The sequence below is a fragment of the Lynx canadensis genome, chromosome D4, assembly GCF_007474595.2.
Source record: "Lynx canadensis isolate LIC74 chromosome D4, mLynCan4.pri.v2, whole genome shotgun sequence".
Taxonomy (NCBI): domain Eukaryota; kingdom Metazoa; phylum Chordata; class Mammalia; order Carnivora; family Felidae; genus Lynx; species Lynx canadensis.
Window position 1 is genome coordinate 17,722,811 of NC_044315.2, and position 19,109 is coordinate 17,741,919.

The 19,109-nt window shown below is 44.1% G+C and overlaps 1 protein-coding gene across 1 annotated transcript in view; it reads left to right on the forward strand.

The window, feature by feature from the left end:
* PCSK5 (proprotein convertase subtilisin/kexin type 5) overlaps positions 1-19,109 on the forward strand; it is a 456,194-nt gene that overhangs the window by 187,192 nt on the left and 249,893 nt on the right. Inside the window, 1 exon segment of the mRNA XM_032595566.1 lies at positions 10,403-10,615. Coding sequence (XP_032451457.1) covers positions 10,403-10,615 — 213 coding nt within the window.

Below are 19,109 nucleotides of genomic sequence, written 5' to 3' on the forward strand. Positions count from 1 at the left end.
TAAGAAACTAGGTTATGGGTACCAACCCTCAGTATCAGCCCTTCTGAAGATAGACAGCTCCGTGACGGGACTGATTCTACCAAGCCTTTAGTACATTCATGTTCTACTGAGTTTATATTCTGGCAGACATGGTGGGTAAGCAAGTCATTTTTTTTTCCTTTGTGTATTCACACAGTAAATATAAAAGTAGCCGTTTATCAGGAACCTTGAGTCTGGGGGAGTTTGGAATTTGCAGAATCGATCGTTCTTTTGTTAATATAATTTATTGCCAAATTGGCTAACATACAGTGTGTAAAGTGTGCTCTTGGTTTTTGGGGCAGATTCCCGTGGTTCATCGCTTCCATACAACACCCAGGGCTCATCCCAACAGGTGCCCTCCTCAATGCCCATCATCCATTTTCCCCTCTCCCCCACCCCTCCCATCCACCCTCAGTTTGTTCTCTGTATTTAAGAGTCTTGTGGTTTGCCTCCCTCCCTCTCTTTGTAACTATTTTTTCCCCTTCCCCTCCCTCTTCTTCTTCTTCTGTTAAGTTTCTCAAGATCCACATATGAGTGAGAACATAGGGTATCTGTCTTTCTCTGACTGACTTGCTTCACTCAGCATAATACCCTCCAGTTCCATCCACGTGGCTGCAAATGGCAGGATCTCATTCTTTCTCATTGCCAGGTAGTGTTCCATCGTATATATTGTTCTTTATGCTCGTTTTGACCGTTTATTCCAAATGTCCTTTTAGAAAAGTGAGCTAACGTCAATTTTAGGTTCCCTGAATTGAGCAGATGCTCCTCACGCCGGTACTAGAACATGAACAATGTTGTGAAAAGACCCCAAGTGTAGGTTACAAGTTATAAATGTGTTTATCATTTCACCAGAAATGCCTGCCACTATCGTCACCCATAGTCGATTCCACAATCATACGTCAGATTCTCTATTCCCTTATAAAAGGAAGTTGACTGCACTCGGTATGCTTGGGAAGCATATAAAATGGATTTTCATTTGCGCGCGGTCAAATTAATAACGATCGCTGATAACTGCATCTCATATGTTCACTATTTTATTAAGAAGTCAACAGAACATCAAAAAAAAAATTCTTAACCTACAGGGCTTAGTCATCTATTGTATACACAGCAAATCAGGATAGAGAAAGCCTGATGTGGGGCAGAAAAGATGTGTGAGGTCGAGATGGAGGAGAAGAGGGACTGAAGTCGTATCACACAAGAAAACATAGGAAGACGAAAACGGGACGAACTCGCTAACCATTCACAAAAGCCTTCTTTGCCCCGCTTTGAGTACATTTGCTTTTTCAGTCCTTGTCAATTATCGCACTTGCTGGGACAGGGTAAGTAGCACAGAATAAGAATGATGGAGACACTCCGATGGAGTATGTTTTGTCAGGTCAGTCTGTGGATCTTTTGACAGTCCTTCCTCCAAGTTCGATTTAGGGCTACATGGCAGCTGTGGGAGTAGGCATTAAAAGGCAGGTATGGAAAGATCAAGAACAGCACTGGGGCGGGGGCTGAAGGAAAACGGGACCTCAGCAGGTGTTGGTGGAGGACACTTTTGTTTGTCAGCTATCTGTTGAAATCATCATTGGGAAGCATATTCAATCCTAGAATTTTTACTTGGAAACAAGTAGAAATAGTGAGCTGTTGGCTGCATTCAGATGACCAAATAAGTCATAATTAACAACAACTTCCGAAAGTTTTTTAAATGTGTATTTATTTTTGAGAGACAGAGTGTGAGCAGGGGAGGGGCAGAGAGAGAGAGGGAGACACAGAATCCCAAGCAGGCTCCAGGCTCCGAGGTGTCCGCACAGAGCCCGACGCGGGGCTCGAGCTCGCGAACTGCGAGATCGTGACCTGAGCCCAAGTTGGACGCTTCACCGACTGAGCCACCCAGGCGCCCCAGTTTGGTTTTTAAATACTTAAAGTAGTTCTTCTGTTTAACTTAGTAATTCTTAGAGCACAATAAGTATGGGTGGCTCAATCAGTTGAGTGTCTGGCTTTGGCTCAGATCATCTCACAGCTGATGAGTTCGAGCCCCACGTCAGGCTCTGCGCTGACAGCTCAGAGCCTAGAGCCTGCTTGGGATTCTGTGTCTCCCTCTCTCTGCCCCTCTCTCCCTTGTACTCTGTCTCTGTCTCTCAAAAATAAATATTGAAAACAAAATTTAAAAAAAAATTTATTTATTTATTTTGAGAGAGAGAGAGAGAGACAGAGTGTGAGTGGGGGAGGCGCAGAGAGAGAGGAAGACAGAATCCGAAGCAAGGCTCCAGGCTCCGAACTGTCAGCGCAGAGCCTGACGTGGGGCTCGAACCCCTTAGTGTGAGATCGTGACCTGAGTAGAAGTCGGATGTTCAACCGACTGAGCCACCCAGGCGCCCCTGAAGACAAAATTTTAATAATTATTCTGAGAGCAGAAGCAGAATCAAGTGAAACCTGTATACTCTTTACATCAGGCACTGTGACTCGTGGCTTGAGTAGATCATAAAAATACGGGTTGCACGTGCTTATTTTCTGGGTGAGGGAAGATACCACAGTAGTGGCCCGACAAAGTTAGCACTTTGGCATGGGATTGTTTCTGACAAAGCAGCACTTAACTTCCAGATTCCTAACCCTCAGAGGGCGCATTTCCTTTGACTCATTAAGAACATCTCATTATCTGTCTTATTCGATTCTCTTATGTTTCGGTGTGAAGTGGCCCACTTTATTCCCTGGGTCCAAATAAGTCTCAGATACAGCTGACCCTTGACCAACGTGGAGATTAGGGACACTGACCCCTCCCTCCCATCCCCCCGCACAGTGAAAAATCCATGTGTAACTTTTGATTCCCCCCAGCACTTAACTACTTGACCGGAAGTCTTAACCATTAACACACAGTCGATTAACACCAATTTTGTGTGTTATGTGTATTATATACTGTCTTCTTACAACAACGTAAGCTAGAGAGAAAAAATGTTATTAAGAAAATCCTAAGGAAGAGAAGGTACATTTACGCTCCTGTACTGTATTTATTTAGAAAAAATTCACCTATGAGTGGATCTGTGTGCACGTCAACCCTGTGTTGTTCAAGGGTCAGCTGTGATTAATGTTCCCACCCCAGTCCCAGTCTTGCCTTAATGAACGGATTGAAGAGACAGTCATAGGCTTTAGTCTGTCCCAGAGACGTCTTATTGATATCTGTATCATGACTGCATTCCCTTGGTGCATTCCCAAAGAAGATTCTGCGGCACTGAGCTTCGCCAGGGTTGTCTCCAAGGCATTGGGAGCTGTGTGACCCCCTGTTCCTGATTTGTTCTCAATTGCGGATTCTGTTTCTTGGATTACTTCTTAGGTCGCTTTTAAGAAGCTTTCGCTTCCACGTGAAGTGTCTGCTACTAACGATCATGATTCAGAGGGTCGTTAACTATTGCTTCAACAAGCAATACGTATTTTAGAATTCTGGGACAGTTTGTGTGACCACCACAGATACCTTCCACAAGTGTGCTGTTGTCATTTTGCCTTTACGTCATGTTTCCAGACTCGACCTGTTTCTGTCAATGAACCTGCTTCGTTAAGGAACAAGGTTGATTTTGTGAAAAAGATGATCGATTTTGTTAAAAAAGAGAGAGAGAGAGAGAGAGAGAAGCCATTCCTTCTTCATATCTCAGCTACTAAATCGTTGTGGGTATCCTTTCTTTGCCCACCCTCTTCCGGCCTGAAGCCCCTTTATCTGTGATCCCGGTGTGGAAGAGCTTCCGCGGCGGGTGGTGGTCTTTTGTTACTGAGAGCAGAGCGGTGATGGACTTTGGTAACGGGGTATGCAGGCGACGCTTGGAAGACATTGCAGGCAAAGGAACGTGTCTCGTCCGAAACATCATGCATTCCATTGGCCTGCCTCTTCCTGTTGACACACATAGACACGTGCATTCTGATCAGACTTGTCGGGACCTCCATTCCCCGCATCCACCACATCCTTGTTATATGATGGCTCGCCTGTTACTTAGTGGTACCCGGTTTCCTAATCTGCAAAGTACGCATCTCACTTAATGGTATTGCTCTGAATTAACTCATATTTGTGAAAGCACAAGTATGGTGTCTGGCCACTTTTTTTTTTTTTTTTTTTTTTTTTTTTTTGGTATGTGGAGGTCTCTGGTCACTTACTCCCCTTTAAGAATCCTTTCTAAGCGATGTGGGAGAAGAAAATAATATTAAAATACCAAAGAAAACCTACCTGTATTGGCTGAACGATGATCACACCCTTTTAAAGAAAGAAGATTGGTTCCATCAAACTCTCTAGCTTTCAAAACCTGGCTTGGGGGCTAGGGTTTCATTGATAATGCGGCGTAAAGTAGCCTTTTCTGACCTCCTGAACCACGAGAAAATCCAGGTCCTCTCTAGCCTTTACTAATAAAATTATGTGGTATTATAAATTGATTTTTGTAGGGCCTACACGAGAAGGAACGCATGCACAATTAAACACACGATGAAAAAGAATAGTTAGCGTTTGGTCTCATGGGTCTAATGTGGATTTCACGAAACACTTTGCCGTGAGTTTACCAACTTTTAACTTAGCACTCAGTTGAAGTGGAGGGCTTTGTTTTTTTCTTTTTTTTCATCCCAAGCCATATTTAAATATGACCGGTGTGAATCACAGTACTTTACCAAACTAGAATATGTCATTTCCTACACTTTGGGGGAAATACGTTGTCTCAAAATTCTTTTCTCTTTATGCTATTCTGGGCACCTGCCCTTCCCCCCTACATCCCACATTAAAATTTAATTCTTAAATTACTCTGAGTTTTTGGAGAAACGTCCAGATCTTCTTTTACCACATATGTTTTGGTTTTCTGACGATTGCACACTGATGAAACGTGCCATGCATCTGTAGTAAATAAATCTCTGAATTGCTAATTGTTTCAGATTAACCCCATAGATCTTTAGCGCAGGTCTGTATGGCATTTTCAGCTCACAGATTTCGTCCGTTTATTTCTGGGGCTTTAATCACACGTGCTTTTAAACACACACTTTTGAACACACGCGCATAAAAGTCACAAGGCCTCGTGGATAGTGTGGCTATCAGCATCTCTTTATTCTGCCACCTCCATGGGGGGGGCAGGCCACCCTTTATCTCCTCACGTTGGATTCATCAGCTCAGGCTGCCATACTGGAATACCACAGACTGGGGGGCTTAACAACAGAGATGTGTTTTCTTGAAGTTTGGAGGCTAGAAGTCTGGAAGTGCATGATCAAGGTGCCAGCAGAGTTGGGTTCCGGTGACACCTCCCTCCGTAGTTTACAGACAGCCTTCACACAGCCTAGCCTCTGTGCACACGCTCCTGGCTTCTTTCTTTCCCTATAAGGACACCAGTCCTGTCAGATGAGGGTGCCACCATTGTGACCTCATTTATTCTTGATTACCCTCTTCAAAGGCCTTATCTTTAAATGCAGTCATATTGGGGGGTGAAGGCATCAGCGTATGAATTTGAAGGGGAGAGGACACAACTCATTCCATAGCACATCTTGGGGACAACACCACATGTCTCCCATTAGATTCTCCAGATCCCTTTCCCCCTTCTGTCCATAAGCTCCGTGCTCAGGGGTACTGATCTGTATGCGTCCCAGTTCCTCCGGCTTCTGGTGGGGGTCAGCCAGTGGGATACACTGGCAAGAAATGGGAGAGAAGGAGAAAGAGACTGGGGTCTCAGTACATATTCCCTTGACCCCCTTCTGTGCAGGACCAACATGGGTTGGCATGTCCCCGATCAGTTCTCAACTTCTACTAGCCCCTCTGTTTCCAGTTCCAGTGACCCCCACTCCTCAGCTTCCTTCCTTCATGAGGGGGTTAGGGGTGATTATTGACCTCATACTGTCCTTTGAAGTTTCCCTTCACCATGCCCAACCGTAACATGATTCCTTCAAATTATGCTTGATGGAAGGATGTCACCTCTGTCTGGAAGGCACATTTGCAGAGCCGGGGCAAACCACTGTTCTAGAAACCAAGAGGATCTCCAAAGGACTCCATGATGACATCATCGCTCCTTCACAGTGGTGTCACCTCTGGACGCTGCCATAATAGAATGACTTGGGGTCCTACTTCTAAGGGAGTCCTGCTCAGGTGGGGATTTCCGGGTGCACTTTTGCATCTGAACCTATGTTCTTCCCCCTGAGAATGCTTAGGACCATGTATGCATCCTTTCGTTCTCGTTTGAATCCTGCTGCTACCAAGTCTGGAGAGAATCTGGAGACTGGTCTGTCATTGGTTCTACTGCCAAACTTCAATAAAGACACTGGAGACTTGGCTAAAAACAGTACAGCCACCACTAGCCTTCTCTTTGCCCAAAAGAAGATTGTTGTTAAGGGTTAAGGGCACAGGCTTTAGCTCCACTTGGATTTCAAGCTCTGGCTCTGGCCTTCATGAGCATTTCTGAGCCCCAGTTTGACCATCTGTAAAATGGTGATATAGATTTGAATTACACAGAATAATGTTTGTACAATGTTTGGTGCATAGTAAGTTTCTACAAATGTTAGCCTCTATTGTTTGTAGTGCATAGTGCGTAAAACCCCTCTTGCTCATAAAATAAAAATTACCTCTTAAGAACTGGCCCTCTGAGGGGTGCCGGGGTGGTGCAGTCAGTTGAGCGTCCGACTCTTGGTTTCTGCTCAGGCCATGATCTCATAGTTCGTGGGTTCGAGCCTCACACCGGGCTCTCTGCTGATAGCATGGAATCTGCTTGGGATTCTGTCTCTCCTTCTCTCTGTCTGTCCCCTCTTGTGCTCACTCTCTCTTTCTCTCTCTCAAAAATAAATAAATAAACTTAAAAAAAAAAAGAATTGGCCCTGTGTTTTCCCTCTTAATGTGGAAAACATTAAGAGGGAAATAAGTGTGTTTGTTTCTATTTATAAAAATCCTACATGGTCATGGAAGGATGGTGTGAAAAAGAAAACTCTTTCCTATTCTTACCAAACAGAATAAGTTCTGTTACATTATCACTTTATGGCAGCTGTATGCATATAAATTTATAAACATTAACTTCTTTACACATGCACACGCATCTGCACACACACACACACACACACACACGTACATTTCTTTAAACTGAGATCATATTATATCATTTTGTATCCTCCATTTGTAATTACATTGTGAACATAAAAATACCTGCTAAATATTTTCTTGTTAAATATTTTTTTTTTTCAATCAAACAAGTTTGGGCGGCGCCTGGGTGGTTCAGTTGGTTGAGTGACCGACTTCAGCTCAGGTCATGATCTCATGGTTTGAAGTTCAAGCCCCGCCTTGGGCTCTGTGCCGACAGCTGAGAGCCTGGAACCTGCTTCAGATTCTTTGTCTCCCTCTCTGTCTCTTGCTCCCGGCTTGTGCTCTATCTCAAAAATAAATAAATAAACATTTTAAAAATCAAGTACGTTTTTAAAGATCTTTTCATTGCATTTCTGTGTGCATCATAGGCACACAGTCATAATTTTATACAGGTACACAAATGTGATTGTGCTATATGTGCCTTTTCATAGTTTTGTGGTTCTTAATCTATTATCGGTTACAGTGGTATTTAAACCGGAGTGTTTTGGCATTACGTCATGTGTTCTGTTGACCTGTCAGATAAAGCTCCAATGTAATCGTGCTTTTCGCCACAGCACAGCCTCTCAGTTAGAGAGAGGGCACGTATTGATGATGAATTTGACCCTTCCTTCTCTGGCTATGATGTTCTGTCTCTGAGGTAAGGAGATGAGGCACTGGGGTTTCTCAACCTGGCCATCTACACCATAGTGAGGAGTTAATTCCTTCTGGAGATTTTCAAAGCATTGAACAAAATCCTTCGTTTATGATGGCTTGGTGCTTTTTGTATCCTTCTGTATTTCATGAATATTTTGATGGGAAACTGAAAGTTGATAAACCAGACCCAGCTGTCTTGTGGCCGTAGCATCCAGAACTTTCTCTCCCTCTCTCTTCATGAATATTTCCCATTCCTGTCTGATCATATTGCATTTTTCCACACTGAAGGACAAAAAGAAATCTATGTGCAGGTCAGTCAAGTCGTGTCATAAATATTCTGTTCCTTGAGGTTTCAAGGTCACAGACAGTTTATCAAGGATATTTCAAATTCTCCGTCGTCTCTCTTTCCTTGGCTCTTTTACCAGAAATTCCAAAATAGCAGCCCAAATACTTTCCCTCCACCTGAGACCATAAAAGCTAGGGCCTCGAAGCAAGGAAGAGGTTCAGCCGTCAACAGCTATGTGACTTTGGTTACCACTCTCTCATGACCAAATGATAGATTTTGGCCTCTGTGTCCGCCAGTGTGATTTCTAGTTTTAAAAAGGTAACATTTCTGAGGGTTTCAGCTCTGACAGTTCAGAGAACTGCTCTTCACTTTGGCTTATTTCTGCCTCTTCTTCTGCAGATCTCCCCTTATGGAACCAAATCGCCATTATGCTTCGGTACATCTATGTTCTACTTTGGTTCTTCTCTTTATTTATTTCACAACCTTAGGAAAATCTTCAAGTACATGCCAAGTTTTGGCCTAAAGAATGTAACCCTATCTCCTAGCCTTGTAAGAAAGAATTCATGGATCTGGTTGAAGAAAGGTATCTACAAGCAAATATGTTTGGAAAAAACATCAGATTGTTTCCACACCCCCCTTAGAGTTTTGCAATGGATGATCACTTACTAAGTTCTGCAATAGGAGAACCTGTTTTATTTTGCTTAACTTAGACTTTCCAAACATTCTTAACCTTGGAGTTCTTTTATTTCTGGTAGTATGCGTTAACATCCTTCATAATTAACGCCCATGCCGTACGTAGGGGAGGCACAGCTCTGGAAGGCACATAGTCCCTAATTCTGCTGCTCACTGGCGACGTGATCTCAGGGTAAATACAAAACTTCTTCACACGTCATATCGCTCGGATGTCAACTGAGGGAGCATAATGGCACCCATTTCACGTGGGTGAAGATTTATAGCACTATTACATGTCTGGGGTAGTTATGACTAACAGTAGTCCAACTCTGGGGTCTGGCTCTTTGGGTTCCAATTTTGTCCCTCCGCTTCCTGACCTTGGGAACATTTCTTAACTTCTGTAGCTCAATTCTTCATCTATCCAATGGGGACGAAGATTGTACCATTCTCACAGTGTTGTTGGAAGAGTTCGGTCTGATTCACGTAAAACAATTATAAATGCGCCTGGTCCGTGGTGGGTACCTAATGAACGTTAGCCGTGTTATTGTCATCATTGGTGCTCTTGTTACGTCTGTGAGTGTATCACATGAAACGGATTATTTTATTTTATTTATTTCAATTTAAATCCAAGTTAGTTAACATATAGTGTCATAAAAGTTTCAGGAGTAGGATTTAGTGATTCATCACTTACATAGAACACCCAGTGCTCATCCTAACAAGTGCCCTCCTTAATGCCCATCCCCCATTTAGCTCATCCCCCCCACCACCTCCCCTCCACCAACCCTCGGTTTGTTCTCTGTGTTCAGGAGCCTCTTGTGATTTGTCTCCCTCTCTGTTTGTATCTTTTTCCTTTCCTTCCCTTCCCCCATGTTCACCTGTTTTGTATCTTACATTCCACGTATGAATGAGATCATATGGTATTTATCTTTCTCTGACTGACTTATTTCGCTTAGCGTAATACATTCTAGTTCCATCCATGTTGTTGCCAATGACAAGATTTCATTCTTTTTGATCCCCAAGTAATATTCCATTGGACGTATATACCACATCTTTCTCCATTCGTCAGTCGCTGGACATTTGGGCTCTTTCCATACTTTGGCTATTGTCGATAGTGCTGCTATAAACATGGGGGTGCATGTGCCCCTTCGAACCAGCATTTCTGTATCCTTTGGATAAATACCTAGTAGCACAGTTGCTGGGTCATAGTGTAACTCTATTGTTAATTTTTTGAGGAAACTGCATACTGTTTTCCAAAGTGGCTGCACCAGTTGGCTTTCTGAAAGGGATTATGTTAGATTTTTTTTTATTGGGGTGTAATTGACCTATAACATTGTATTAGTTTCAAGTGTACAAAATAATGCTTTGATGTTTGTATATATTGTAAAATGAGCACCACAGTGAGTCTCGTTAACATCCATCACCAGGCATAGCTACATTTTTTTTTTTTGTCCTAGTAATGAGAACTTTTAAGATCTACCCTCTTAGCAACTTTCAAATAAGCAATACAGGATTATTCTCTGTAGTCAGTCACCAAGCTAGACATTACATACACATTATTTTAGTTCCCAAAAGCAGCTCCTCTCACCTCAAGAAACAGCTTAAATCCAGCATATTATGAAAAGAGTATCACAGCCCTCCTGCAGATATTTGATGGTGCCTGTTGATTTTGACCTTCTCTCCATGTAGAGTCTGTGATCTGTATTTTCCATCATGTAACTTTTTCTGTTTGTGAACAGGGGCGGAGAGGCCTCGGCTCTGTTTTTGTCTGGGCCTCAGGAAATGGTGGAAGGAGCAAAGACCACTGTTCCTGTGACGGCTACACCAACAGCATCTACACAATCTCCATCAGCAGCACAGCTGAGAGTGGGAAGAAGCCTTGGTACCTGGAAGAGTGTTCGTCAACGTTGGCCACCACCTACAGCAGTGGAGAGTCCTACGATAAGAAAATAGTACGTGGCATTTGCATGTCGTGATTTATTCATTTATCTTTCACTACGAAATACAGAGGAAAGGGGCGCCTGGGTGGCTCAGTCGGTTAAGCCTCTGACTCTGGCTCAGGTCATGATCCCGCGGTTCATGAGTTTGAGCCCCGCGTCGGGCTCTGTGCTGACAGCTCAGAGCCCGGAGCCTGCTTCAGATTCTGTGTCTCCCTCTCTGTCTGCCCCTCCCCTGCTCACATTCTGCGCCTCTCTGTCTCTCTCTCTCTAAATAAACGTAAAAATTAAAAAAAAAAGAAATACAAAGGAAGAACCATAAACTTATACGCAAAAGTAATACATGGAAATAGGCAAGTAATATATGGAAATTAGCTGCTGACGCAATACAAGTATTTGTAAGTTTCGTCATTCTGTTATTGGAAGTGCTTATCTGGGCCATTCTATTCCAGCATTTGATGTGGTCTTAGACATGAGGAAGCTTTAGTTTTATTGAAGATAAATGAGCAGTCCACTTTGACCTTGCGAGTTAGTGGTAGAGAAGAGACCAGTTCCGACACTCAGCCTACTTCCCTTATCCCTCTGTCCCCATACTGTCTTTGAAACTTACCTTCAGCGCTTCGGTTTCAAAGTGGGTCTGACTAATTCCGTGGGAACTAAACCGATCAAAAGGTGCTTTTCTACTACTGAGGCACCAGCTCGCCTGAATGAAGAGCACAGAAGTCCTACGTGATCGCCCGCTTACCCGCGTGCCCTGCTCTCCGTGCAGACAGAGAACTGATTGAGAGTTCAGGTTGCAGGACCAGCCTGCTTGGGTTTTGTTCACTGTTGAACCATTTACTATAGCTGGGTAACGTTAGACACATTACTTAATTTTTCTGTCTCAACAAGCCTCATCTGTAAAAGGTGAGCATTTAATATTGCATGGTTTATGGCATTATTATTACAAAGATGATGAAGAAGTAAATAAAAAGGGCTTTGCATACTCCTTAACCACTGATGCCCAAGGAAGTTCTGACTTTTGGGGTGCCCAGCGCCGTGCCTCTGGTTCTAAATTTCAAACACCTTTGCATTTTGCTCTTTTCTTGATGATAGTTTTGTAAACCGTCTCAGGATTTGTCTCTCTAAAGTGAATCTAAGCTGCTTCACTTGACATTTTTTAGCATTTAGCGAAGACCCTTCTCTCAGGTCTTGTAGATTCATGCAAATTTGGGTCGCATCTGATTACACAGGGAGGAAACACAGCACTCCCTTCGTGGAATTCTCCATCCACATCCATTTGGGTCTTCTTGATTATCCTGGTTATCATATAATTTTCATGTGTGATTGATTCCTTAGCTACTTTTCACTACCTTCTTTAGTTACATTTTTCAGATTGATTTAAATAAAAATCGCCTACCCATATCCATATCCCCTCTGCCCCTAGCTTTCCTTAATTCCTCCACAATAACTGGGTTAAAAAATATGTACATGAATCTACCTTTAAGCACCTCCAACATTCATCAGTAAACATAACCCTGCAATACAAAGTAAAATATAAAAGGAGAAAACCCAGAGATGACAAGCACCACAGTTTCCTGGCTTTCTTAATGGGAAAGTGATGTTCCGTGATTTTTTACCTTCATTATGAAAATGTTATAATCCAGGAGTGCCCCTTTTGCTCTCAAATTTGCTTGTCTCTCAGAACTCGCGGTCAAGGTCCACTAAAACTAAGTGGCATCCGTCAGTTCTGCACCATAAAAATCCTGATGGAACTCTCTGGAATAAGAGTTCTCTTTCTGTACCTCTCGAGTCTGAAGGCAAATTTGCCATTGCTTCAAAGTGAATATGCCCGTCGACTCCTGTTTTCCTTGTGTGGTGATTGCCATGGAGAGGGTACCATGAAGTTCCATAAATGCCTTTCTTAAGAGAAATGTACAACCCAGTGGGCAAAATATCAAAGGAGAAGAAAAGGTTTTCTGGGTCCTGGATGGGAGAAGGCAAGATGGATAGACCTCAAAACCTCTACGTGAGATTTACTCCCTAGACTTGACCTTCCTAGCCCCTCATCATGCTGTGATGCTATGGTGGATGCTGTGACCACCCCCCACCCCCAACGACAGGCAATCATTTAGGATTCTCCCAGGGACGGACAATGATCTGTTCACTGGATGGATTCATTCAGCCATAGACTACACTTTCTCCCTAACTGCTGCTTCTGATACCAAAACCTTTACTGACTCACTTGATATATGTAACCTATTTGTTTCTCACTTCTGTTGAATCTCTTTCTCCCATTTTCGTAGCAACAATTTATTAGTAATTTTTCTCCATCCCGTTCTTAGAATCTCTTTATATTGCCCGAATCTGCAAATTACCGTAAACTGCAGAGGAATTTGGGAGCTGTTTCAAGTTAGAGTCTCCAGCCTTAGACCCATCTCTCAGTGGCTCAGTGACCCTCAACACTGCAATCTGTACCCCCCACCCCCCGAAGAAAGGCACTTTGATCGTGAACATGTTAACAGTTTGAACATGAGTAGAGTTAGCAACAACACCGGCCTTTTATGGTCCAGCTGACCCCTTTTCCTTCTAGATGTCAGAATGACAATCCTGCGATGTGCCTGGGACCTTTTCTTTACCAGGCTTTGAACCAAACGCCGGTGGGCCCTCAGAGGTGCCCACTTCCTGTCAATGGCATTGTGATTGAGTGTTGCAGGAATGGTGGTGACTGTCCCCCCTTTGTTCTGGGGCTCCCCTCCCTGGGCCATTCATTTCCTTGTGCCATTTGCGGCTTCTTCAGGAGAGCACTGTTGCCATTTCTTGTCTGTAGAGCCCCGTTGTGCTTTGAACCAGGCAGATGCTAAGGATTCAGGAGAGAGGAAGGATCGCTCTGCTTCAGGAAAAGCACTTTTGTTCAACAAATTTGACTTGTCGCCAACAGAATGTTTTGCAAGCAGGAGGACCTGGCCCTGGGTTTCAGATCGGCCACATCTCTGTCCCTTGGTTTCCCACCACGACTGTTGGTACAGTTGTGGACCTCGGTACTTCATTCATGCTTTAATCGATTCAGATCGGTAATGGTCTTATGTCTTACTACAGCACGGGAAGCGTCCAGAATAGCAAGATTATTACAGTAAGAAACTCCCCTAAGCTCAACAGGAATCAGTTGAAATGACTGATTATTATAAAGCCACATTATCAACTTATACGTTTTTATTAACAATATTGCATGCTTCTTATTCCATGCCAAATACGTAATACGTTCACAGTTACAGTAACATGCCATAAATATGGCATTTTTTCTTTATCCTTCTAATTAGTGCCAGGTACTGGGCATGCATTAAATGCATGGTCTCATAGTACCCTCAGAACTCTACACAGGAGCACCAGGAACCGTCCTCACTTTACAGATGAGAAAACTAATGCTTGAAAGGTTGAAAGAAACTTAGGCAGTACGTGATGGAGCCTGGATTCCCACCAAAGCGGGGATGGACGCCATCTTGTAACCAGGGTGCTGTCATGCTCTGGTGACTTCTCAAGGACACCCACCATGGGGCTGTCTGAAAGCACGGTGCTGCTCCCAGCTGTTTGGGGTTCTTTTCTTAGTGATAAAAAAAAAAAAATACGTATCTTTAGAACATATAGGTATCCATTATTTTTCATGCCCGGTGATTTATTTTGATTTTCACGTCCTAAGACCTCCTGATAATCCCCTAAAACAATCAGTACTCTTGCAAAAACCTAAAGCTCTTTGCCAATCCGAGTCGCTGGTCCCCTGTGTCAGCCCGGAGCTCGTCCAGAATTTGCTTTCCGCGTGACGTTCAAGCTAGGGCTCTCCCTCTTGTCACAAGTGTCCTCTGTTAAGGCCCGGTACCGCCAGATAGCACTTCATTTGTGCTAATGAATTTCACCCCAGGGAGGGTTTTTCTTGTTCCCTTCCCCCAGTCCCTTTTATCTTGTTCAATTTCCTTCCTCGTGTCCGTAAAGCTGCTTAATGTATTACACTTTTTCTTACTGCCTGTTTTGCAGTAGATTGGAAACTACGTGAGGTCGAAGATTTTGTCTTGTTCCTTCCCAGAGTCTGAGCTTAGTAAATATGCATGCATAAATCACTATCAGACGCTGGGCAAGGATTGTTTACGCAGCCACAGGAAGACAGGGAAATGCTCTGTTTCTTTAAGAAAAACTCCTTCTGGTAGGTTGGTAAAAGGCAAAGGCATTTGGCAATAATGTATTTCGCATCTGAAATTGCCCACAGGAATCTTGCCGTAAAGGTGTGTGTGCTACCTTTCTTAGTGTCCAAGAGCACTAAAGATCCCATCTAAAACCCTTCACTGCCTCCTGAAATGTCTCCCAAGTTCTGATTTGGAAATAAAGCTTCCCTCTCTCCCCAGTCCCTCTCACCGTTAAATGATCTCCTTCTTTTGGGACTCGTTCAACCTTTGCCCTTTTTCCTCTGGTCATTTGTCTTAGAGATTGGAATATGGCCTTGATCCTTTTCCTCCTGGGAGGGAGGGGTCTTGTGAGCCAAGGGTTAGAGTACATAGGCTCTGCTCAGCCCATTCCTGATGTCATGTTATTTATTTGTGTTCCCAACAAACTTGCCCCCCTGGGGTATCTCAGGTTGGACTGAGTGACCAATTCCACGTGGAGGAATTGTCTTATTGCTTTTCATGTTCCTAAGCAGCTACAGATTTTCTCTTCTTATGGAAACATCCTGCTCCCCACCCCCACCCTCCCCCGCCACCCAAATCATTATTCAGGTACAGTCACCATTCTCAATGGGGTTGATTTCTATCATCTCCCTGTTTCTTCTTTTGGCTTGAGAAATGGCATTCTTTTTCAAGCAGAAGACTGGCAAATCCAGATGTGTTTAGTTTGTTTGGAAGCTTGATACATAGTCTCTTGAGAATGTTAAAAAGAGGAAATGAAATTTGCTCCTGAAAAGTTCCGATCTCGATGGTGGCCGGAAGGAGAAGGTCGATACCCACTTGCCGACTTGGGCTGGATCTCAAGGCCAAGTCCGCTGCCATGGCCGGTGGTGGCCTCGAAGGGCCACCTTGGCTCTCGCGGATGACTATACCCGATAACTCAGCTTTTTTCTTTTGCTGCCATTTCAGGATTTAACCGTCACCGCTTACCCCCGCTCTGTAATAGCTGCTACATGTCCTTAGGCAGGTTAGCCTGAGCCTTCATTTCCTTAGTTAATAGTGTCTCTTGCGTGCAGAGTTCCTGTGGGTTTCAACGTAGCTGTATGCACACACGCGAGCGTGCACACCCAGAAACGCCTATTGTGTGTTGTCTCACGTGTCGCAAGCTGCTGGAGGCGGTCGTTTGAGAAGCAGTCCAGCCTGTGGCGGCGACAGTACTTGTAAGGAACAGCTGTACTTTTAGCCCCTGGGCTATATATACGCATATACACTCATGACCCTTGTAGGTTGCTCGTGAGCTTATGGGAGTTTTTTCATCGGGAGAGGCGACGAAGGAGCAACCTTGAAGTCTTTCCTGGTAATTGGGGGAGTTTATAGAACAAAACGAGTATACGGGAGCTTGATGTTAGTGATCCAACTTGGCCAATAAGTACTGTGCTTCCGCTCTATACCTAGAACCGAGCTGAACACTTGGGAGGCGTAAAACATCGTCGAAGATGGCATCTTCCTCCAGTGATAGCAACCTCACATTTGTAGGCAAAGCCTCACGTTTGCACTTCCATTTACAGATTCCCGTGGCAACACAGGACTGGAATTTTGTGTGGGCTCGTCAGTCATGATCGAATTTTACACCAGACTTCGGTGAACACAGAAAGCACTAATTGGTCCTCAATTCCCTTGTATTTTGCTGCGCTTAATAAATCAGCCTCTTCTATTTCATTCATTGACACATTGAAGATTTATTTTCTGCCTTTATTCCCCCCATGGCTGCGTTTGAAACAGCTTTTCTGGCGCGTTTCTAATCCAAATCAAAATCCACACCAGACACAAATTCAACCTAACAGACAGTAGAATCATTTCGTGTTTCAACAATATCTGTTCGGTTGCTCTTTTCCCAGATAGGAGACAATATGGCACCTTCAGAATAAAACAGATCGCGAGATCTCAGGGAGATAGAAACTCTTAACTGCAGGGCTGCTATTAAGGCTTGTCACTCATGGCCAGAGTCAATCAGAACTGAGATTCCCTGGAGAATTTCCTCAACAGGCTGGAATAAAAGATCCAATCAGCCCAACTAATGAAATGTGAAATAATAGGAAATAAGAGCTTACGATGAGAAAAAGTCGTGGTTCTGCTCGGAGGAAGCGTGACTGGACCTGAGCAACACCCACCCCTTCGCACCAAATAAGGATGACATCCCCAGCTTGGCGGGGTCCAAAAAACCATCTGCAACTCATCCACGAGACAGGCTGCACATCTAATTTGCTGACCGGGACAGCTTTGATCTGGCTCGAGGCCTGGTGTCGTCTTCTGTTTGCTTCACTCTGACAGACAGAAAGGATATTTTCTTGAGCGATCAGAGAAGTTCCGTGGAGGAAAATTCTGTTTCTGATTTGGGTAGCGAACTGAGAGAGCTTGGAGTGTGCAAGCTGGGCCACCGGGATTGAAACCCAATTTTGAGACCGTTTTTAAAATGGAGCCCAAACTGACAGAGCTTTCTTGTTCCGTTTTCACATACAGAACCTCTGGACTCCTTGCTCCGTGATGCGGGCCTACTGTTCCACGCCACGCTTCCTTGAAATCACACCGTCAGATCTTGCGTGCGTGTGTTGTGATTAACGGGGTCGCCCCATGTGGTTCCAGTTTTCGGGACATCATTTTTCTTCGAGATTGCATGCTCCTTGGTGGTCCTTGCCTTTTCTTTCTAAAGACAGACACAAAAATTCCCTGATACTCTGGCTTCTCTTCATGACGAAAGCCCTGCCTCAGATCTTTGTGGTAATTTACACCTAAATATTTCCACCACTGACAGTCACTTCCTCTTGAAATGACCCAGCTGGAATTTCTCCCTAAAGCGGGGATGCGAAGGAGTGAGGCTGTTTTCGTTTCTTTTTCTCTCCGCTCCTCTTACCCTTCCTCCCCGCTCCATCCCTTTTCGCTGTCTCTCACCACTCAGGTTTCACTTAGTTAAGGTGATTGCAAAACCTAAATGAATAAAAGCACAATGCCGACTTGGAATATTCCACACGCTTGCCCGCACCGAGAGCGTTTAGCGCTTGGTTGGTGTTTGCGTAGAAAAGTACGGAGCAGCTTTTCATTTAAGCACTCAACGTGTATGTCCGTACCTGGTGACCGTATGTGGATGAGGCATATTCCCACGGCAGACCCGACGTCATCAAGTTTTTATTGTTCACGTTTGAGGTTGGCCGGAGATGGTTCTTTATCTGCCCGAAAAGCATTGCACACACTTGGAGTGTTTATTCTGGATTTGTTTCTGTGCATCGAAAGTGTCTGATCCAGCTGAGGAATAAGCAAGATGAGCCAAGTGGGAAGACATCGTGAAAAATCTTGAATCCAGGCACAAGCCATTGAAAAAAAGAAAACCTGGCAAAGGAGCGTGGCCACGAAAGGGAGGCGAAGTGAGCAGAACACAGGCAGGGCCATCGCTCAACAACGGAATGTCTGGAGACTCGGAAACAGACTGCTCCGGGGTCCTTATGCCTTGACTTAGTGACCGGGCGTTTGATAAACCAGGCTGCAAATTTACCCACGATTTCAAATGAATTAGAAATACCTTTGCTGGGCACCTAGGTGGCTCAGTCGGTTAAGAGCCAGACTTCAGCTCAGGTCATGATCTCACGGTTCGTGGGTTCGAGCCCCGCGTCGGGCTCTGCGTTGACAGCTCAGAGCCTGGAGCCTGCTTCGGACTCTGTGTCTCCCTGTCTCTCTGCCCCTCCCTCTCTCGCCCCCTCTCCTCTCTCTCTGTCAAAAATAAATAAACATTAAAAAAAAATTAGAAATACCTTTGCAATGATCCAGCAGTCCCACTTCTCCTTGTACATTCAAAAGAATTGAAAACAGGATTGTGAAGAGATATTTGCAGCCCCATGGGCACAATAGCCGAGAGACGGAAGCCGCCCAGATGTCCACTGATGGATGGATGAATAAAATGCAGCAAATACATACAATGAAATATTGTGCAGCCTGAAACGAAGGAAATCCTGCCAGACACTACAACATGGATGAGACTCGAGGACGTTATTCTTCGTGAGATACGCCCGTCACACACACGCAAAAAGACAAATACCGTGTAATTACATTTATAGGAGGTGCCTAGAGTAGTTAAACTCATAGAAACAGAAAGTAGGACGGTGGTTACCACAGGCTTGGAGGAGGGGACAAAGGAGAGTTGTTTAACGGGTGGAGTTTTATTCATACACGATAACATTCTAGAGATGTGTCGTAAGGCAGCGTGCGGATAGTTAACAATATTGTAATGGACACTTGAAAGTTGTTAAAAGGGTAAATTGGTGTTATGTGTCTGTTACCCCAACAAAAAGCCAAAGAAATACATTTTAAAGCCAACAATTAGGGGGCGC